We start from the raw sequence: 23,693 nt of genomic DNA, 5'->3' as shown, positions 1-23,693 counted from the left end.
TGCGGGCGGTGACTGGTGCTGAGAGTGGAGCGCCGCAGGATTAGGGTGTGTTTGTAAATATTCATATTTATTTTTGTTTTAATGAAATATATAATTTTATTTATGGACATCTTGAACTCAGACATTTGAAATGTTAGAAAGTATATTCTGTGAACATTGTGGTCTTTGTATTATTATTATTTTGATAGCAGAGCCACTACCGTTTATACATTTCACTTTGTACTTACTGTACTCCGATTGTTTTCATGCACTTTACTAACAGATTTATTTCACTTGATTGTGATTTAGACGGAACTTTACTTTATGGTGACTTCACCTTGCATTATCCTGTTTGAATTTTAAGCTTCAACAGAATAAACAACCCCAAATTAGTTTGACCTGTGCTGGCTTTACTTTCGCCAGGCTACATCTACCTTGTGCTATTTTTTAGTACTAACTCAAATCAAATGACATTTTATATTACACTGATATTAATTACTGCCTTCTTGGGTTTAGAGTTTGAAGAAAGGCATTTCACTGTACTTGTGCACGTGACATTAAAACTTGAAACCATGAAATGTTTTGTACCCATTACTGAAAGGGTTGTTCCGGTTTAGATCCTCTCAAGCGATGTCAGGTTGGTGGTGGGGAGGCACACATATCTTAGTCTTCCCAACCCTGTCATTCTGAATGCAGGTTGAGAGTGATATAAAATTCCAAATGTCAGATAGCCACACTCTGGCTGGATTCAAATAGGAATTACACATCACTTTGCAAGACAGCACAATGTGACTTGCAGGCCTGATGTGGCCTGAAAACCGTTAGTTTCATGCCACTTTAGTACGTACACTCTTCCAGGAAAAGGTTCAGATTTGTTCCTAAAGAGGTACAAACACCTTTAGTTATAATTAATTTTTTGTATTTTACAAAATGTATTACAGGTTAAAAATGTTAATCAGTTTAAATGGAAAGTCAATTCAATACATCGTTAAGATAATATTCAAAACAATAAGTAATCAATCCAATGTAGGCTAATCAAAAAATAAAGGCAATTAATAAAAACAAAAAAGGAATCTAGTGGAGTGGTTGATGGTGTATGTGTGTCTGTGTTGGGCTGGCAGTTGCTGGATGGAGGTGGCAGTTGTGGTTGGTCGGTGCCGTTTCCAGGGTTGGTTCTGGTGTTGGGGCTGGGACCGTGAAAACCTGGGTTGTGGCTGGGGTCGGGATTGGAAGCCGGGCACTGGGCAAAAAGGGTCCATATCAGGACATATGACATGTTTTTGATATTCTAGAGACTACAGACCATTTCCAATGCATATTTTTTGAATTTGTGGATATGCACCATATCCTGACAAATACTGGACTCAGACAAATTCTGAATCCAGATGTCTTTTATACATATTGTTCCTATGGCCGGATATGGAATCATTTAATATCCTGAGATATTGTTCATTCCACATGTTGTTATTCTAAAAATGTATTAAACAAATAAAACATCCTCAGCAATCTACACACAATACCCCATAATGACAAAGCAAAAACATGTTTTTAGAAATGTTGGCAAATCTATACAAATGAAATCAAATACCTTATTTACATAAGTATTCAGACCGTTTGCTATGAGACTCACATTGAGCTCAGGTTCATCCTATTTCCATTGATCATCCTTGAGATGTTTCTACATCTCGATTATAGAGTCCATCTGTTGTGAATTCAATTGATTGGACATGTTTTGGAAACATTTACATTACATTTAAGTCATTTAGCAGGCGCTCTTATCCAGAGCGACTTACAAATTGGTGCATTCACCTTATGACATCTAGTGGAACAGTCACTTTACAATAGTGCATCTAAATCTTAAACGGGGGGGGGTGAGAAGGATTACTTATCCTATCCTAGCTATTCCTTAAAGAGGTGGGAAAGGCACACGCCTGTCTATATAAGGTCCCACAGTTGACAGTGCATCTCAGAGCAAAAACCAAGCCATGAGGTCAAAGGAATTGCTCCTGGAGCTCTGAAGTTTGGAACCACCAAGACTCTTCCTAGAGCTGGCCATTCGGCCAAACTGAGCAATCGGGGAAGAAGGGCCTTGGTCAGGGATGTAACCGAGAACCTGATGGTCACTCTGACAGAGTTCCAGAATTCCTCTGTGGAGATGGGAGAACCTTCCAGAAGGACAACTATCTCTGCAGCACTCCACCAATCAGGCCTTTATGGTAGAGTGGCCAGACGGAAGGCATTCCTCAGGAAAAGGCACATGACTGCCTGCTTGGAGTTTGCCAAAAGGCACCTAAAAAGACTCTCAGATCATGAGAAGCAAGATTCTCTGGTCTGACGAAACCAAGATTGAACTCTTTGGCCTGAATCCCAAGCGTCACGTTTGGAGGGAACCTGGCACCATCCCTACGGTGAAGCGTGGTGGCAGCATCATGCTGTGGGGATGTTTTTCAGTGGCAGTGATTGGGAGACTAGTCAGGATCAAAGGGAAGATGAACGGCGCAAAGTAGAGAGCTCAGGACCTCAGACTGGGGCGAAGGTTCACCTTCCAACAGGACAACAAACCTAAGGACACAACCAAGACAACGTAGGAGGGGCTTCGGGACAAGCCAGCCAGAGCCCAGACTTGAACCCGATCTAACATCTCTGGAGAGACCTGAAAATAGCTGTGCAGAAACGCTCCCCACAACCAACCTGACATAGCTTGAGAGGATCTGCAGAAAATGAGAGAAATTCCACAAATACAGGTGTGCCAAGCTCGTAGCGTCACACCTGAGAAGACTCGAGGCTGTAATCTCTGCTGAAGGTGCTTCAACAAAGTACTGAGTAAAATGTCTGAAAACGTATGTACATTTTATACTTCAGTTTTTTAATGCATTTCTAAAAATGACTAAACCTGTTTTTGCTTTATCAATATGGGATATTGTGTGTAGATTGATGAGGGGAAAAAATGATTAATCCATTTTAGAATAAGGCTGTAACGTAACAAAATGTGGAAAAAGTCAAGGGGTCTGAATACTTTCTGAATGACATGCTATTCTAGGTGACATGCTATTCTTTCTCTTCAAGTTGACAAGTACTGATTGTATAAATCGCATATCTGTATTTTCTCAGCACATTCATATATAGTAAGCCATATTGATTCCAGATATGCTTCTCTTGACTGAGGTCCATATAAGGATCTTGATATGCTGAAAATCAGGATGATGATGCATTTCTGAGTTTTCAGACAAACATGAAATCCATATTTTTCTTTCATGCCCCAATCATTTTTGGATTCCCTCCAGATATAATATGGCCGGATATTGACTTTACACCACAGAAAATGTCATTCTTGTTGCTACGCTACTTTTGTGTGGGGTTTTAACATTATCATTATAATTTTTATATTCAACTATAATTAAATTATAGCCAGTCTGAAAGAATTAAATGGATTTATTGTTTGTCAAATTATTGAGCATGTCGTCAACTCAAATAGATAGAGAAAATAATAAAATATGCAAGTCCATATCTATCTATATGATAATATTTTCTCTATATGATGATAAATACTGTCAGTAGGCTTACATAGTATATTTTCTCTGCACATACAATGCATATGCTCTTGACGGAGGTCCATATCAAGATCTTGATACGTTAAATAAGGCCAATTTCTGATGCTTATGAGTTGACGACATGCTCAATAATTTGACAAACAATAAATCCATATCATTCTTTCAGACTCTAGCTATAATTTGCACGACAATGTGACTGTATGCCATAAAGCAGTATGAAGGTCTTGAGAGATCGTCATTAAAAACTACTCACCTAAAAGGATACGGCTCTGACTGGACATTCACTTTATATTATAGTCTTTATTAGCTTCAAAGACAAAATAATCTCAATTCAAAATAGCCTCGTGAAATGAAGAGGAGACCCTTGGATAAGACTAACCATAATCTAACAGCAAAAAGTCTGAACTCCCACATGAAAGTACAATATTGTATCTGGAGCATGGAGTAAAGTGCTCTACAGGGTGTAGGCCTTGTGTCCATCTATGTCTCCAGAGGTGAAGTAGCCCTTGTCGTTGACAGGCCAGCTGCCGGGGCTTGGGGCGGGAGAGCGGATGATGTGCTCAAAGAGGACCCCCTCGGGAGACAGGCCCACTCTGGGCAGGTAGAGTCTCACATGGTTGTCCTGACCAGTCCAGAACGCGTTGGGGTCGGCTCTACGGCTGGAAGGCTCCCTCATGTTGCTGCTCCAAACAAACAGAACATATACACTATATAATGCATAATGCGACTTGATAATGTGACATAATGTGACAATGTGACTTGCAGGCCTGATGTGGCCTGTAAACCAGGAGATTCCTAACACCACTGTGTTAGGGTATAACTAAGCCCTCAAAAAAAATGCCTTATGATATATGGAATATATTGTCAAAAATAATGTACTTTTAAAGGCTAATAAGGCTGGTGGAACCGTTCATAGAGAGTTCTAGGAAGAACCCTACAAAGATAAAAGGGTTCTCAGTAAAACCCTTCATAGACGATTCTAGGAAGAACCTTTAGATGATAAAAAGTTTTGGTAGAACCATATACAGGGGGTTCTTTGAAGAACCCTACATAGAGGGTTCTAGATAGAACCCTCTGCAAAGGGTTCTACCTAGCACAAAAAAAGGCTTACCTTGTGGCTGCTTGCTATAATAACACTTATGTCACTTCCTCACCTGGTCATGTGGGTGTACTCCTCCCTGGTCAGCCAGCACTCTGTCTTGTGTCTGACCTCAGCTCGACCTGTGGACAGGGTCATCATCTTGGGTCCCCGACGTACAGACCTATGGGAGGGGTACAGAGGCCTGGGAGAGAAGGCAGAAAACACCACAGGGAATATCAGAGCTGTAGACTTCTCCCTCACTGTCAGAACTGCATGTGGTATAAAACAAACTTAAATCACTATTCTCTGCTTGATTTGACTGTCACTGTGTGGTCAATTTGATCATCTATCTGCGGTTTGATGACATAAATACTCACGTATCCTTGCAGACTTTGTGTAGAGCGGCCTCTTCCTCCAGGCCATGCTCCTCTTCCTCCTCCTCGCCCCCCCGCGGGGTACTGCTGCTGTAACCGATCCAGGTCCTCAGGCGGCCCCCACACCCCGGCATGGGATTGGTTCCTGCCTGCCTCAGCAAGACACTCTCTGGACCCTTTAGGACATGGTCCCCTGGATGCAGCAGAACTGAGGAGGAGCAGGACACACACACCTATAATCAAGGTGCTTTAAAGTGCTATTAATCAGTAATGAATGGTACTTGTCACATAAGGTCATGTGATTAGAATAGAAAAGGTGTCAACATCATCTGAAATTGTTTTTGTATGTAAAGTCAAAGGGATATGTTTGTGCTTTACCTAATGCCTGCCTCAAGGTATTTGGGGTGCTGTGGGTGCTGCAGCACCCCCTGATAAATATCATTTTGCCAAAATTAGGCAATAAAAAAATAATTTCCCCCAAAATTATATTACTCCTGCCTGGACATAAATTACTTCATTTAAAATACTACACCACAGAGCATCATTTATCTACAGAGGAACAAAAGCTTCTAAAAAAAATAGCTGTGGATTAAGTTATCACAAACACTTAGTCGGGAAGGCCGCAATTAGGGCAGCATGCGCGGCAAATATAGAACAGCTTGTTGCATTGTGGCCATAAGATACAGGATAATCCATAGAAGGATTTTGGAACCTCTAATCCTGGCACTTTGACTGTTAAACCCATGGCTACACTAGCATTGGCTGCCAGTCCTGACTTGAATGGGAACTGCCATCTATGGGTTATATTTCTATGGTTGCGGCTGTCAGTTGAAAAAGACTAATCTGTCTGTAGAAGCAAAAACAAAATCTCAAAAACTTGAGCAATTCTGAGTGAACTGCACTGATTTTCAAAGTAGATTATCTTCAAATATTTTTAATTTTTTATATTTTTTTACCTTTATTTAACTAAGCAAGTCAGTTAAGAACAAATTCTTATTTTCAATGACGGCCTAGGAACAGTGGGTTAACTCTGGACAAGTGACTGGGAAGATTTTTATTTATCATCTGACATTTGAGAAATGTACTGGTCATCCATATGCATTGGGTGCGTAACCCAATAGTGAGTCCACCCACGCAGCCAACACCATCAATAAACCAGGGATATTGGCCAAATGAGCCACATTTACATTCCTTAAAAACAGCCTATAACAAATTATAAAAACACTATTCCTTGTGTTTCCATGTGTAGCATATGCAAAACTTTATAACCTATTGTTATATTGTTTCTGTAGCTCAGTTGGTAAAGCATGGCGCTTGTAACGCCAGGGTAGTGGGTTCGATCCCCGGGACCACCCATACGTAGAATGTATGCACACATGACTGTAAGTCGCTTTGGATAAAAGCATCTGCTAAATGGCATATATTATTATTATATTATATATTATTTTACTTTCCGAAAACAAATAATTGTCCACCTCACGGTTAGATTTGAGCAATAAATGCATCAGGGCATTGCATGCATAGGCCTGTATAGCTAATTACCCCCCCAACATCGGACACCCCCTAACTTTGGACACACCCTAACTTCGGACACTCTAGCGGTTGGATGACTAAATCTATTTACAAAATGAATATAAAGGAAGAGAACCCAGCTTATAGGCCTAGCCCCAGAGAGAGATATGCCAGCTGCATGCTACGACACCAACATGCATTTCTTTATCCTTGTCAGATGGGCTACTGTGTCTGCTATACAGATATAGGCGTACAGAAGGAGATTAATTCGTACATTTTCAATCAGAATCTTTTTTTTATAAAGACAAGCATTATATTGTTAGATTGTAGGAGTAACTCTGGTAGGCCTAAACATTATTTGTCACCTCAAGTTCAACTGTCGGAGTCAGTTGGAAAGCGGGTGTGCTCTACCTTCATATCATAGCCCCACCACACCAAACCATCACAAAAGTTCCTAAAATGAATTAGGGTAATATCAAAAGTCAGTCAAGCCATTGTTTATCGGTAAAATACGAGAAGGAAATGAAATCGCGGCAAACACAACATTACAGTTTGAACTTAATTTGCCCAAAGAAAATGGGTCAACAGAATGAAGCAAAACACTTGGAACTGGGCTTAAACTTTCACAAATGTTTTGAACAGGCTATATTGCAGCAATTACCAAGAAAAGCTAGTGCCTAACTTACCCAACAAATGACAGCAATATACTAATTATATGTATTTAACAAAAGGCCTACTTATACAGTACCTATCTTAAAATAAATACTGAGCACATAATTAAAATACACTTAGGTTGGAGTCATTAAAACTCATTTTTTAACCACTCCACAAATTTCTTGTGAATTACAAACTATAGTATTGGCAAGTCGTTTAGGACATCTACTTTGTGCATGACACAAGTCATTTTTCCAACAATTGTTTACAGACAGATTATTTAATTTAGAATTCACTGTATCACAATTCCAGTGGGTCAGACATTTACATACACTAAGTTGACTGTACCTTTAAAAAGCTTGGAAAATTCCAGAAAATTATGTCTCGACTTAAGAAGCTTCTGATAGGCTAATTGACATTATTTGAGTCAATTGGAGGTGTACCTGTGGATGTATTTTAAGGCCTACCTTCAAACTCTGTGGCTCTTTGCTTGACATCATGGGAAAATCAAAAGAAACCTCCACAAGTTTGGTTCATCCTTGGGAGCAATTTCCAAATGCCTGAAGGTACCCCCTTAATCTGTACAAACAATAGTAAGCAAGTATAAACACCATGGGACCACGCAGCCATCATACCGCTCAGGATGGAGATGTGTTCTGTCTCCTAGAGATGAACGTACTTTGGTGCGAAAAGTGCAAATCAATCCCAGAACAACAGCAAAGGACCTTGTGAAGATGCTAGAGGAAACCGGTACAAAGTTCTATCCACAGTAAAACGAGTCCTATATCGACATAACCTGAAAGGCTGTTCAGCAAGGAAGAGGCCACTACTCCAAAACCGGCATTAAAAAAGCCAGACTACGGTTTGCAACTGCACACGGGGACAAAGATCGTACTTTTTGGAGAAATGTCCTCTGGTCTGATGAAACAAACTTTTTAGCCATAATGACCACCGTTATGTTTGTAGGAAAAAGGGGGAGGCTTGCAAGCCGAAGAACACCATCCCAACCGTGCAGCACGGGGGTGGCAGCATCATGTTGTGGGGGAGGGACTGGTGCACTTCACAAAATAGATGGCATCATGAGGTAGGAAAATTGTGTGGATATATTGAAGCAACATCTCAAGACATCAGTCAGGAAGTTAAAGCTTGGTCGCAAATAGGTCTTCCAAATGGACAATAACGCAAAGGACAACAAAGTCAAGATATTGGAGGGGCCATCACAAAGTCTTGACCTCAATCCTATAGACAATTTGTGGGCAGAACTGAAAAAGCGTGTGCGAGCAAGGAGGCCTACAAACCTGACTCAGTTACACCAGCTCTGTCAGAGGGAATGGGCCAAATTTCACCCAACTTATTGTGGGAAACTTGTGGAAGGCTTCCCGAAACGTTTGACCCAAGTTAAAGAATTTAAAGGCAATGCTACCAAACACTAATTGAGAGCATGTAAACTTCTGACCCACTGGGAATGTGATGAAATAAATAAAAGCGGAAATAAACAATTCTCTACTTTTTTTCAGACATTTCACATTCTTAAAATAAAGTGGTGATCCTAATTGACCTAAGACAGGGAATTTTTAATATAATTAAATGTCAGGAATTGTGAAAAACTGAGTTTAAATGTATTTGGCTAAAGTGTATGTAAACTTCCGACTTCAATAAAATAATAATAATGAAACAAAGTATTATTTTGGCCATTTTGTGCTAATGTCTATCATGTAAATGACGTAGAATTGCATGGTCCATTTGTTTTCCAGACCCTGCTAAAAAAATGTTAACCCAAGTGTGTAAATTCTAAAAACGTATGCCACCATGCAATTATCAAGGTGTCCACCCCCATCCAGCACACCCAACTAAACCTCCTGTTCTTGGGTGTCTAGTGTACTGTGTTTGTCATATTTGCTGTATGTGTGTTTTTCTATGGTCTCACCTCTCTCCAGTGTGGCCTGGTTGACTGTGACCCCCTGTGTGTGACACTGGTCCAGTGAGTCCAGGTACTCCCCCAGACACTGCCTCCTGAACTTGTCCAACGCTCGGGCCGTGTCTCCTCCCAGAGAGGAGGGGTGGGAGTGGGCGTCCTGGGTGGTGTTCCCTGTACACACTGTCCTCATGATGGCCAGCACCTCCTCATCCTGCATGCCCTCCTACAGACCAGGTTAGAGTCAGAGAGTGAGAAACATAGCCAATGGCCATAATGCTCGGTTTACCTTTATTTTATTTAACTAGGCAAGTCGGTTAAGAACAATTTTTTTTTTTCAATGACAGCCTAGGAACAGTGGATTAACTGCCTCGTTCAGAGGCAGAACGACAGATTTGTACCTTGTCAGCTCAGGGATTTGAACTTGCAACCTTTTTGTTACTACTCCAACGCTCTAACCACTAGGCTACGCTGCCGCCCCGGCCCAACTGTAGCGACAGTTGTCTCTGGACAGGAGGTGTCCTGCCTGTAGGATTTGATTGTGTTGGTCCTGCCCTCACCTTGTTCCTGTTGCGGCGGTGCTGCTGGACAAGGGCCTGCTCCTGCTGCTCCTCTAGAGACAGGGGAGTCTGCAGGCACAGCTCAGGACTGGGAAGGGGCAGGAGCTGGGCACCATGCCTCCCGGACCCACGCTTAAGACCACGGCTCCACACTGGCCTCCGTGCTGAGAGGAGAAGAGGGGATAGGAGGGAGGAGAGGGGAGAGGAGACAAGGCAATGGGAGGTCTTTCTAGCACTGCATTTGTATCCATTTAATCACATCATACAACTTAACAATGCTACACAATGCTGATTGGGTGATGAGCTGAGAGGATCATGTCTCCATCTTTACTAACCTGGGATGCTCGGAGACCGCTGCTCCCTGCACCTCACTCTCTCTATTTCCCTGTTGCATCCTTTCTCCAGCTCTAGCTCTCCTCTTTCTGTCAGGCCCCTGCGGCCCCAGCTGGTACTCTCTTCCTTCTCTAGGCTCCAGGCCTTGATGCCCTCCGCCAAGTCCTTCACTGTCACTGTGTCCCCTTCCATGCAGCTAAGAGTGGACACCAGGTCATCCAGATGCTCTGGCACCACAGGGAGGCCCTCCTGATGGAGATGCATCAATATCAATAAACACACACATAGGCCTACACTCACATGGATTGCCATGTCATATTATTTATAGGATCACTACCTTCTCAAACACAGCTCGGAGGTCATTCCGACTTATGCGTCCCGTGCCATGTTTGTCAAGCCTCTTGGCCAGTTCAGAGGGTCGGAGCTTGTGAGAGTGGAGGTACCTCCTTACCTCGTGCAGTTGGGACCGCGCTGCGCGTGTGCGAGGCACATTAGCCCGCCGAGAAGGACGGGTCGGGTTGGCACGTGTTCTGGCCTGGAGAAGGGACAGAGAAAGGTGATTAAGACAAGTAACATAATGGGGTCTATGAGCCATGTAGGCATCACTCATTGATGATTTCCCAGTGAACATATAGTTCAGTACAGTAGAATACAGCATAGTAGATTACAGTGATGTACAGTAGAGGACAGCAGAGCACAGTAAACTATATTGTACAGAACTGTATTCTACCATAGTGAACTAAACTCTGATATGCTCTACTGTGCTGTATGGTGCTGTACAAACTTGTAAATAAAATAGTCACATTTTATTTGTCACATACGCCAAATACAACCTTAACGTGAAATGCTTACTTACAAGCCCTTAACCAACAATGCAGCTCAAGAAATAGTGAATAAAGTATTGACTAAAGTCAAAAAATAAAATAAAAAGTAACACAATAAAATAACAATAGATACAAGGGGTACCATTACCGAGTCAATGTGCGGGGGTACAGGTTAGTCATGGTAATTTGTACATGTACTGTAGGTAGGGGTAAAGTGACTATGCATAGATAATAAACAGCGAGCGAGTAGCAGTGTAAAAACAAAGGAGGACAAAGGAGGGGGGTGGTTGTCAACGTAGATTGTCCGAGTAGCCACTTGATTAATTGTTTAGCAGTCTTATGGCTTGGCAGTAGAAGATGTTAAGGAGCCTTTTGGACCTAGACTTGACCGTGCGGTAGCAGAGAGAACAGTCTATGACTTGGGTGACTGGAGTCTATGACAATTGTTTGGGCCTTCCTCTGACGTCGCCTAATATATACAGTAGGTCCTGGATGGAAGGAAGCTTGGCCTCAGTGGTGCGCCTTACGGTCGGATGCCCAGCAGTTGCCATACCAGGCGGTGATTGAACCGGTCAGGATGCTCTCAATGGAGCAGCTGTACAACTCTTTGAGGATCTGGGGACCCATGCCAAATCTTTTCTCATGGGGGGAAAAAGGTGTTGTCGTACCCTCTTCACGACTGTCTTGGTGTGTTTGAACCATGATGGTGTCCACATCACTAACAAACTAAGGGACTAGAAACTCTCAAACCACTCCACTACAGCCCCGTCGATGTTAATGGTGGCCTGTTCGGCCCTCCTTTTCCTGTAGTCCAGATCAGCTCCTTTGTCTTGCTCACGTTGAAGGAGAGGTTGTTGTTCTGGCATCACACTGCCAGGTCTCTGACCTCCTCCCTATATGCTGTCTCATCGTTGTTGGTGATCCGGCCTATCGCTGTTGTGTTGTCAGCAAACTTAATGATGGTGTTGGAGTCGTGCGTGGCCATGTAGTCGTGGGTGAACAGGGAGCACAGGAGGGGACTAAGCACGCACTGCTGAGGGGCCCCAGTGTTGAGGATCAGCATGGCAAATGTGTTGTTGCCTACCCTTACCACCTGGGGTGGCCTATCAGGAAGTCCAGGATCCAGTTGCAGAGGGAGGTGTTAGGTCCCAGGATACTTAGGTTAGTGATGAGCTTTGTGGGCACTATGATGATGAACGCTGAGCTGTAGTCATTGAACAGCATTCTCACATAGGTGTTGCTTTTGTCCATGTGGGGAAAAGTCCATGTGGAGTGCGATTGAGATTGCGTCATCTGTGGATCTGTTGGGCCGGTATGTGAATTGGAGTGGCTGTAGGGTTTCCGGGATGATGGTGTTGATGTGAGTCATGACCAGCCTTTCAAAGCACTTCATGGCTACCGACGTGAGTGCTACGGGGCAGTAGTTATTTAGCCAGGTTACCTTCGCTTTATTGGGCACAGGGACTATGCTGGTCTGCTTGAAACACGTAGGTATTACAGACTCGGTCAGGGAGAGGTTGAACACAAAGGCTTCTGTCCTGCTGATGCACGGAAAACCCAGCCAGCTCTATATAGTCGTTCAGCCACGACTCGGCGAAACATAAAATACTACAGTTTTTAATGTCCCGTTGGTAGGATAATCTCGAACGGACATCATCAAGATTATTTTCCAGTGATTGCACATTGGCCAATAGAACAGATGGTAGAGGCGGGTTACCCACTCGCCAATGAATTCTCACAAGGCACCCCAATCTCCACCCCCTGTATTTCCATATTTTCTTCAAGGGAATGACAGGGATTTGGGCCTGGTCTCGGGGAACCAAAACATCTTCTGCATCAGACTCATTAAAAAAAACACTGTCTAGTTCGAGGTGAGTAATCTTTGTTCTGATATCCAGAAGCTATTTCCGGTCATAAGAGACGGTAGCAGCAACATTATATATATATATATATATAAAATAATTGACAAATATTGCAAAAAAACTAACAAATAGCACAGTTGGTTAGGAGCAGTTAAAACGGAAGCCATCCCCTCCTGCGCCATTATACATCATTAAATTTAACACGTAGATGTCTATGATTGGTTCAGATTTGGTCCGGTCAGAAAAAAAATAAATGTGGTCTTGTTTGGGTGCCGATGTCATTATAATAATACCCTGCATGCTTTGCAAGTCTTTATTTTTTTTTACATTAAGGTCTTTTAGCAGATGCTCTTAGAGTACTTAACGCCAGTGCATTCAATTAAGGCAGATAAACAACCACATATCACAGTCGTAGCAAGACTGTAAAAGAGTTATTGTAGTTTGTGTTCTGTTTTTTTGTTGTTCTGAAAACTTGCCACTTCTAATGCTTTTTGAAAAACAGATAACAGGAGGAATAATAAATATTCCATAATGCGATCTTCAGTTGGCTCCAATTAGAATAAAACATTATGTGATAATGCTTTCTATATATATGTGAGCGAAAGTATAGTTGAAATTTGACCATAGAAACAAAACAAAAACATTTTAAAGGTCTATTCGACTTTAATTTAGAACCGAAAATGAACCTGATTTCAACGCATGGAAATGTCTACAATACATTTTTCTCAACATAATTTTGCTCGCTGGGGTTACCTTGAGAGCCTCAGGGGGTGTCAAAGTAAAACCCAGGACAGGTGAGGGAGTTCTCTGCTTCTTTTTCTCTCTTTCCACAACCAACATCTCTAGCTCGGTCACCGTCGGCTTGCTGTTAACCCACTTCGACAAGTCTCCGAGACTATCGAACTGTCGACGAAATGACCTCCTTTGGTTAACCCAGTCTTGGTGCTTCGCGTCATTAACTTCCAAAGGCATCGCCGTCATTGGAGCACCACTGACTCTGTCCCCTGTTCCCGACACCATGGCCGCCACTGACCCATATCGGCATTTTGTCAGCACTTGGCTTTCAGGCTTCGGCGTGCAGACGGGCCGTTTGGGCATCGGTGGCGCGATGAAAACCCTGTCCCGTGTTTTAGCGGGACCGAACACTCTGCTTGCCATTTTGTAGAAATATGTCTGCAATAAATCTCTCTTTTTAATTCGCGCCAGTTGTTCCTCTATCTCCAAATCATCCATTTTGGGTGCTGCGATTATAGACCTAGTCAAATGAAACAGTTTTGGATTTATATTGTATCTAATGTATTCCTATTGTAAATTGATAGGTAGCGACACCAGTTCTGTTTTCAGCATTCGAGCTGTCATGGCCGTCTACTCTTGGGGAGTAGCGCTGGTTCTTGATCCACTCGTGCGTGTTTACGCATGGTAACCATGGAACCTTTTGTTGCTTTTGCAGGGGCCTCCATACTATAGATGCGGTAAAGATGTCAGTTGAACTCGACCAACAATCGAATTGCCATGGAAACGCGCGGTGGTCAAAGTAATGTGCTCCGAGATTTTTGGAGTCGACCCCGAATCTGACTCCTGTGGTTGGAGTCAAAAGGAGTCGACTCCTGTGGTTGGAGTCGAAGACTCCGAAAACAAGCTGAAATTGATGCGCACACATGTACACACCACCTCATCATTGCAGAGTCCTACTAGACTACATGTGGGTTTCTAGAGGACTGGCATTAGCATTATGCTGCCTATTTGGTCATCAACTAGAAGGTGATGTGTTGGAACTAGAATATTTCAGTGATATTTCTGCTGTATGCAGCCTTGACGATCACATGGGATGATGCGGGGTGGCTGGCTGGCTGTTGATGTCCTAGATCAGGGCTCTCCAACCTTGTTCCTGGAGAGCTACCTTCCTATACATTTTCACTCCAACCCGAGTTGTAACTAACCAGCTAATTATTGAATCAAGTGCTCTAGATTAAAGTTGATGTGAACCCACAGCATGGTAGTTCTCCAATAACAGGGTTGGAATGCACTGTCCTAGGCAATAGATCGTAAAGTTCACTTTCTCATCCATAAATGCATCTCAAGTGCAAATATGGTTCAGCAGCTCAAATCAGCAGGATGGGGTGCATTGTTATTAGGAAGGTCAACCATGGGATCGCTAAAATAATGATTATGATCACACTTGATCAATTTCAATATTATGAGAACATCTATACATTTGGCAGTCAAGCACGAGTTATAGCCTATGACGTTGAAACATCTTCATGCCTACAATAAAACCCTCCAGGCTTCTGTCGTAAAAGTAAATTATTTTTAAAAACGTTTAGGAATTACACTGGGCAGTTTGGAAAAAAATATCGTGTGTGAATTGTCCTCTGGAATAACGCACATGCTTGGATAATAATGACAAACCCAACATTTCTAGCAATACCCGTCCGAATAGGGCTATACCATGGTAAAGAATAGGTTTATCATCATAGTGCCCCGCGGTTCAATAAATAAACTATAGGCACAATATTTTTTATTGCACATTTAGGGCTAATTAAACTGATGCATTTGGCGATGTTTAATTTCAATTAACTGGCACAATGAAGAATAGCTTAGCCATACACATTGATATCCTAATATATACTTTAATATACTTTTGGTGAATTAACAAGGCATTGCTCTTAAATGACAGATTTGACGAATATCCACTTTGCTAGATCAGATTTGTTCAATGTGTGCCAAAGATGGCGCTGAACAACATGGCAGACGTTTTACATTCTCCCAACCAATTGTGCTATTTTTTTGTTTTGTTGCATTTTTAAAGTCAAACACAGATTGCCCACTTGACACATCAAAGTATCCCAATAAACGTTCCCGAATAAAGCCCTGATCACACATACCTGATGATAACTGACAACTGCAAGCAGACAGGTGGCACCCAGAGCAGTGGGGTTATTTTTAGGGCCTGGAGTTTTTGCTTATATGTTAACCTAACTAGGAAAACTCTGGACCCTATAAGGTATGACAGTGATTAACCAGCTGTAAAAATGTTTGATATGCGGTATGATGGGACCAGTTTTCCTGTATCATGTCAAGCGAAAAGGCACTGAGTTTGAAGGTAGGCCTGGAAATACATCCACAGGTACACCTCCATTTGACTCAAATGATGTCAATTAGCCTATCAGAAGCTTCTAAAGCCATGACATCATTTTCTGGAATTTTCCAAGCTGTTTAAAGGCACAGTCAATTTAGTGTATGTAAACTTCTGACTCACTGGAATTGTGATACAGTGAATTATTAGTGGAATAATCGGGAATAATCTGTCTGTAAACAATAACAATTAAAAATACATTTGTGGAGTGGTTGAAAAATTAGTTTGAATCACTCCAACCTAAATGAATGTAAACGTCTGACTTCAACTGTATATGCTCCCTGCTTTTGTTTTGCCATTTAGCTGAACGATCAATGTTCTACTTGTCACTGTACCCACCTTACCCAACTTTCGACCAAGGCTCAGACTTTCCAGAAAGCAGGCAAGGCCAGTAATACAGGCAGCTTGATGAAATGCTCCCTGTTAACCAGCTATACATTTGATACCAGTTGGTATTGAACACCCTCAACTTTTCATCCTTCTTCATGAAACTGATCTGAGGCAGAGGTTGACTCTCGCTTTTAATTCATACCTTTTCCGTGTACCCCAGAGAATGAAAAGGGTTCTTCAACAAAAAGTCCACAACATTTTCGGCAGCGTTGGCTATTCTACCATCCTGGCGGAGAAAACTGCACACTCCGCCTGGTAGCTAGCTAGCAAGGCACATTTAAATCAATTGCACTAACTGGACTCAAAAATAATGTTCTAAAACCAAGAAAACAATTCATAATATAGCTCCTCCGTCTCCTAGAATTTGAAAAGAATCATTTGAATAATGCTCAACTATCACTTTTCACTCTTAATCTCTATCCAACAATGTCACCAAGTTTCTCAACATATACAACCCCCATAATACTCTGTGGCAAAATCCCAATACAACTCACTAGGTTCATTCTCTGATCCTAATTAAATGATTGGATGGACATGTCAGTTCATACTGCAAAAGGGTTGATTGGTTGGAGGACGTCCCCCGGAAGTGGTCATATTTACCATGTACTGTATGTCTATGGAAGGGGCTGAGGCCTACAAGCTTCTATGGTTTTGTATTGATGTCAACGTAGCCAGAGTGGGACGGATGCTCCTCCAGCTACACCATGGTGCAGTTGAAGTTACTGTAGACCTTCATTGCAAAACAGTGTATTTTAATCAATTATTTGGTGACATATGAATATATTTAATATAGTTTTATCTAAAAATGATAAAAACAGTGAAAAATTTAAAAAGTTATTTTCATAAAATTTTCCTCTGAGGAGCCTCCACTGGAACACACCCTTAAAAACATATACATTCCGTTCTCAGCATCAACAAAACTATCTCTATCCTCTACCTTATTATGTGTGTTCAGGTATGTTGGCCGCACCCACTAATTGGCCACACCTGATCTTAAAGAGCACTTGTTTCCTTTAAAATGGGGTCTGTTTGAACAGACTACAACAAACAGCTTTGTATGAGTTTAAAAAAAACATGGCATGCTAGCTCCGTTGTGGTGGTGCAGTGGACTAAGTCCATGGATAGATAACAGAAGATCATAGTTTCAAATCTCATTGACATTATCCCACAATAAATACGTTAATTTCCACGTGTCCTATCTGTGTTTGAAGTTCAAAATAGTTAAGCCAAATTAAGTTGGAAGTGTAATTAACAGTCTTATTGGAACATGTCCTCAGAATGTTATTTATTTACCTTCAGGGAACCATAGTAAAACGTTCTCAGAACCTCCCTGCAACCTAAAATAAACTATGTTCCCAGAAGAGGCTAAATTTTCACTTCCATTGTCAGAACTTTTAAAAAACATTCAGTTTTAACGGTCAGGAAAGGTATGGCTTCGTTCCCAAAACCAATGGGAAACCAAAAATGTATTTTTTTATTTCACCTTTATTTAACCAGGTAAGCTAGTTGAGAGGTAAGCTAGTTGAGAACAAGTTCTCATTTACAACTGCGACCTGGCCAAGATAAAGCAAAGCAGTGTGACACAAACAACACAGAGTTACACAAGGAATAAACAAGCGTACAGTCAATAGCGCAATAGAAAAAAATAAAGTCTATATACAGTGTGTGCAAATGGCGTGAGGTGGTAGGCAATAAATAGACCATAGTAGCGAAGTATTTACAATTTAGCAGATTAACACTGGAGTGATAAATGAGCAGATGATGATGTGCAAGGAGAGATACTGGTGTGTAAAAGAGCTGAAAAGTAAATAAAAACAATATGGGGATGAGGTAGGTAGATTGGGTGGGCTATTTACAGATGGACAATGTACAGCTGCAGCGATCGGTCAGCTGCTCAGATAGCTGATGTTTAAAGTTAGTGAGGGAAATATAAGTCTCCAGCTTCAGCGATTTTTGCAATTTGTTCCAGTCACTGGCAGCACAGAACTGGAAGGAAAGGCGGCCAAAAGAGGTGTTTGGGGTGACCAGTGAAATATACCTGCTGGAGCGCGTGCTACGGGTGGGTGTTGTTATCGTGACCAGTGAGCTGAGATAAGGCGGAGCTTTACCTAGCATAGACTTATAGATGACCTGGAGCCAGTGGGTCTGGCGACGAATATGTAGCGAGGGCCAGCCGACTAGAGCATACAGGTCGCAGTGGTAGGTGGTATAAGGGGCTTTGGTAACAAAACGGATGATACTGTGATAGACTGCACCCAGTTTGCTGAGTAGAGTATTGAAAGCTATTTTGTAGATGACATCGCCGAAGTGGAGGATCAGTAGGATAAGTCAGTTTTACTAGGGTAAGTTTGGCGGCGTGAGTGAAGGAGGCTTTGTTGCGAAATAGAAAGCCGATTCTAGATTTGATTTTGGATTGGAGATATTTAATATGAGTTTGGAAGGAGAGTTTACAGTCTAGCCAGACACCGAGGTATGTTCCCACAACTTCCAATAAACCAAATGTGCTACCTGGGTTATTAATAGGTTCTGTGGCATGTAGCCTAGTGGTTAGAGCATTGGACTAGTAACCGAAAAGTTGCAAGATCAAATCCCCGAACTGACAAGGTAAAAATCTGTCATTCTGCCCCTGAACAAGGCAGTTAACCCACTGTTCCTATTGAAAATAAGAATTTGTTCTTAACTGACTTGCATAGTTAATTAAAGGTTAAAAAATATATATATATATACATGCACCCTTTTAATTTATCCTGTTGTAATATTTCTAAGAACAGTATCTAACAATCTCAAAGACAGCTTCCCTGTCTACGTTCCACCATCGCCCCTCTCTCACTGCTTTAGAGACATCCCAATTGAGCATCAGACTGGCTCTCTTCGCTGCCTCCTCTGTCCCATCCAGTAGACCAAACCCTCCGTTCATCACCTCACTCCTGGAGAGAGACTTGAGACAGAAAATATAGTCTGACTGAGTGGAGGAGGGGACATGACTGGGACTCTAAACTATAGTTACGTGCTCACATTATATGAACAAACACATTTCAAGGTTGTCCATGAGCAAGGTTGGTTATCTGATGCACAATGTCTCATAATTATCTCATAGGCTTTTGTGTGCTATCGCTCTTTCTTCCATTTCTCTTTCCCATCCCGTTTGAAGGGTCAGACTCAGGTCTTACCAGCCGACCCCTCCATCATTGTGCAGGGACACTCACGTAGACCCCCATATCTATCAGGGGTCAAGACAGGCACTCTTTGACACACCTGAGTTCACCCAAAGTCAATGGTTTCTAGCCATCTACACTAACATAGTGGCTAATATAATGATGACAATGTCAAAATAATGTCTATCCAATTGATAAGTGTGGTGAAATGTACCTGCATAGAAGGCAGAGCCGTTATACACGTTGGAGGTATCTTTGAAGGGACTGTGTGTCACTGACGTCATGGTGACCACAGGAGACTGGACAGAAAAAAAGTCATCATCATTCCTACAGGTTTACCTACCCACTGGAGACTCCAACCGAGGCATATATCCTCATAATATAACTCGTACAAGCACCCATAATATAGAGATATTGGTAAGGCTGATTGGGCTCTTACCAAACTCTCCCACCAGCAATAGCTTGATTGATGGCCAAGGCAATAGACACACGGCCTTTCTGGTCTGAGTAGAGGATTCTGGCTCAGTCACGTTGGCACTGATCTCCTCCAGGACAGTGGTGGCGATGTCATCAGTCACAGGGGTCACCGGAGGTGCAGATCCAGTGCAACGGTTCGAGAAGGGATGGGTCAAGGGTTATGGCCACAAGTTTAATCTGATCAGAATAAAAAACTGGGCCCTAGTCATCAGGAGCTATATCTGTCTTGAGCTATCCCCTCACCCTATCACTTACCCCATGATGTTTTGGACGTAGGACGAGTAGTGGAACTCAGTCACTCCACCTCCCTTCTTCTCTACCTCCGCTCCTGAAGAAAAGGAGAGGAACACCAACCTAGAGGTTATCAAACTGGAGAGGACTCTGCTGATATCACTAGACATGCTGTGATCAGCCTACTCTTCAGCATGTGTATGTGGATCTAGAAATTGCTCCTTGGCATTAACCACAGATCTTAGATTACCCTACCCTCAATCCTAACCTTAACCATTAGGAGGGTGAAATAATGTCTGACCCCGTGTCAATGACTTATATCTACTCAGTTTGGTGGTGATGGTTGAACTGTTGGACTCACCTTCTCTCTGGGTCTCCAGGAGGAAGGTGTCGCCATAGTCCCAGAAGAACATCCCTGCCTCAGACAGCTTATTGATGGCAGCTACCTGTCTACAGAGGCTGGTGGAGAGGAGGGGGAGACCAACGTTTAGAGAGAAACCCCCTCAACCTTAACCGTAACCAGACCAGGGGTCTCCAACTCATTCATGGTCTTTTTTGTTCTTCATATCCATGTAGACTTAGCCCCATGTAGACTTAGCCCCATGTAGACTTAGCCCCATGTAGACTTAGCCCCACACCAGTGTGTCACCAGTGTTTTATGTAAATGTAAACTCGGGTGTAATTGTATTTCCATTAGAAGTGTAACACTAAATCAATTCAAATATTATTTGTCACATACTTTGAAAAATAATTGTGTAGACTAACAGTGACATGATTAATTACAGCCCCTTCCCAACAATGACCCCCACACAGCCAAAGATGACAGCAGTCTTGGCCTGTGCCCCCCTCATGCCCCCCCAGCTCTGACGTCACCAAAACCCGGCCCCTCAGTTCATCAGACCTGCATTCAGCACTGTCAGCTACAGAGGTAGGGAGAGAGAGAGAGAGAGAGAGAGGAGAAGGGAGAAGAAAGAGAAACAGGTACATTGTTTAATTCAGGATTTTGGCAATGAAGCCCATTAAACTACTTCTCCAGTGTCAGATCAACTCATGGATACCATTTTTATGTCTCTGCAAGGAAGTTAGATGTAGTTTTGTGAGCCAATGCTGATTAGCATTAGCACAATGGCTGGAAGTCCATGGTGTCTACTAGCATGCTAGCAGTTACCATAGACTTACAGTCATTCCGCTAACGCTAGTTATCAATTGCGCTAACGCCAGGTAGCAACTTCCTTCAAACTGCACGCAGAGACAAAAATATTATATCCACGAGTTCATCTACCTCTGAGGAAGTAGATAAAGGGTTCCATTGCCAAAATCCCAGTCTCCCTGACAATTTCAATGTGAGTTTACAAAGGGGCTAGTGCCCTCTACTGTTGACTGTTAGGACTAATCATGGTGCAATGGGCTATTCCAAATCAAAATGGAAAAACCTAGATGGTAACGCAAAAACAGCATCTACTTGAAATGCTGTAGAGTAGGGAGGATAGACGGAGGGAGGGATGTGTGGTTACCATGCCATTGGAGACAATGATACTGTATATAGCAATGAATGTGTTTCCACACAGTGCAAGTCAAATTCCACACACATTATTGCACACAGATATCTACATACTGTAATACCATCATACGCACGTGCTCTGTCCTTACCTGGGCCCAGTTACAGAAAACCTGTCCATTCCCCACATAGGTAACCAGCTCCTGGGGAAACTGGAGAGCAGAGCAGGGGAAGATGATAAAGCAACAATAGACAAAGTGATTTAGGTGGATTAATACATTGTTTTAGTTCAATCAGAAATGAGAAGTGAACTGTTGTATGCCATGTACAGTATGTGAGAGTGGTGGTTACCTGGGCAACTGCAGGGTCCAGGTTATTCATGATGATGAGCATGATGGAGGCAGCTTGGCGTGTACGACAGGGATACTGATCTATAGGGTAGGCCCTGAGGACACACACACACACACACACACACACACACACACACACACACACACACACACACACACACACACACACACACACACACACACACACACACACACACACACACACACACACACACACACACACACACACACACACACACACACACACACACACACACACACACAGAGATCAAGGGGTAGGACCTTATCATGGAATCGAGAGAGAGATTACTACAGGTGGGGAGTGGTGTTTTAGATATTAATAAGTACCTAATGTGTATTAGGGGGCAGAAGCAGTACATGTAGATGTGTCCATGTGCCTGAGCTCCCGGGCAAACTCAGAAGCGCAGGTCACTCCTCAGGGCCAGCTAGAGAGGAGGACGAAAGGAGGGGGTGAGACAGGAGGTCAGAAAGTGGCGTAATTGTTTTGAAATAACTCAAGGACTTTGACCCTCTTTTTCTTTTGCATCCTCTCTTCTCCTAACCTTCTGGTCCTTTGTGTTTTGCTCCCCCTCTCTAGCCATGAAAGCACTCATTCCTATCTCTCTTAATTGTTGACAGTGTCCTTTTCTCCCAGTTCTGGCAAACGGTAGTGAAGCTGATTGAAGGTTCTGAGGGGGTGAACCAACACTGTCTCCTACCCTAAAGCCAAAAAAAAATGCCATTGTGCTGAGCATTACATAATGTGAACCGTGCGTCAACACATCATTGACTCTCAATAGATTGGATCAAATGAATCACATGCACTGTGTGTTATTATGTTCAGTGTCCCCAATTGTCTCCAACAATAATTGGAATCAACCCACAAGCTGTGGTGCGTCTGTAATCTTCACTCATCCTTTTTCAATTTAAAGATTCACTCTCACTGAGGAATACAAGGATGGGCATGATTTGACATCTAAACTGACAATTATCTGGATGAGATAAAAAAAGATTATGAAGTTTATGACACTGGCCTCAATAAGATAATTCCTTGGCTATAAATGGGATATGCCTCTAGTTTAGTTACTCCTAAAATAACACATTAAAATCATTATGGTTCCACTCAAAGATAAACCAATAAGTCTTGGAAAAATCTACAGGTGAGTAGATCACCCTGAGTAGATCACCCCGAGTGTGATGTCTATAATCGTTGACATGGGTCTGCATTACATAGACGTGACAGTATGTCTGTGTACTTACCCTCTCCTCCTCTGGAGTGAGGTTGTGTGTCCTGACAGATGCGTGTGGCTCATTGGGGTCCCAACCCTGGTTGGGTGTCATTGGGTCCAGGGGCAGGCTCCTACACAGCTCCTTCAGGTTCAACATCCTGTCTACTGTGGGGGACTTAAGCAGGATTAGAGGAGCGACAAACCCATAGAGACACACAATGTCAGGATCACAGTGAAAATGGGCATGCAGCTCTGTAGCTCACTGCTGTCCACTCTTTATCAGAGTAAATGTGACATAGATTGTCGGACAGCTACCAGCGTTGAGAGTCACCCTCCTCTAGGCACTCTCATTGGCTATCTGGCCTTTTCCCCCTCCTCACCACACCAATAGCAGGGCAGAACCAGAGAAGGGTAATAATTGATCTTCTAGTGAATATGATGTGGCACACACCTTCAGTCGACAATTACTGGGTCTGCACTACTTAGGGAACCAGGTTCCATTTGGGATGCAAACTGGCACTGACCTCTGACCTCTCCACTAAAACATGTAACTCAGAAAAACACACATACTGTACGCATTTC

The 23,693-nt window shown here is 42.6% G+C and overlaps 1 protein-coding gene and 1 pseudogene across 2 annotated transcripts; both read right to left on the bottom strand.

Annotated features, from left to right (window-relative positions):
• Positions 1–3,810: 3,810 nt before the first annotated feature.
• On the bottom strand, positions 3,811–14,229 carry si:dkey-197j19.5 (EF-hand calcium-binding domain-containing protein 12). Of its 2 annotated transcripts, none has more exons than XM_046309971.1 (8): positions 13,399–14,229; positions 10,297–10,494; positions 9,962–10,208; positions 9,627–9,790; positions 9,079–9,292; positions 4,989–5,193; positions 4,685–4,813; positions 3,811–4,210 (listed from the first exon to the last, which is right to left on the bottom strand). In XM_046309971.1, the coding sequence occupies exons 1-8, from the start codon at positions 13,876–13,878 to the stop codon at positions 3,985–3,987; spliced, it is 1,863 nt and encodes a 620-aa protein (XP_046165927.1). In that variant the 5' UTR covers positions 13,879–14,229; the 3' UTR covers positions 3,811–3,984. The 2 variants fall into 2 exon arrangements, with proteins under 2 accessions (XP_046165927.1, XP_046165928.1); XM_046309972.1 differs by having other exon boundaries at positions 10,411–10,494; positions 13,399–14,228.
• A 4,703-nt stretch (positions 14,230–18,932) lies between these two features.
• Positions 18,933–23,268, bottom strand: LOC124004166 (annotated as a pseudogene).
• Positions 23,269–23,693: the final 425 nt, after the last annotated feature.

Source organism: Oncorhynchus gorbuscha, linkage group LG18 (genome assembly GCF_021184085.1).
Source record: "Oncorhynchus gorbuscha isolate QuinsamMale2020 ecotype Even-year linkage group LG18, OgorEven_v1.0, whole genome shotgun sequence".
NCBI lineage: Eukaryota > Metazoa > Chordata > Actinopteri > Salmoniformes > Salmonidae > Oncorhynchus > Oncorhynchus gorbuscha.
The sequence above is the reverse complement of the archived record's forward strand: the minus strand, read 5'-3'. Positions and strand labels throughout refer to the sequence as shown.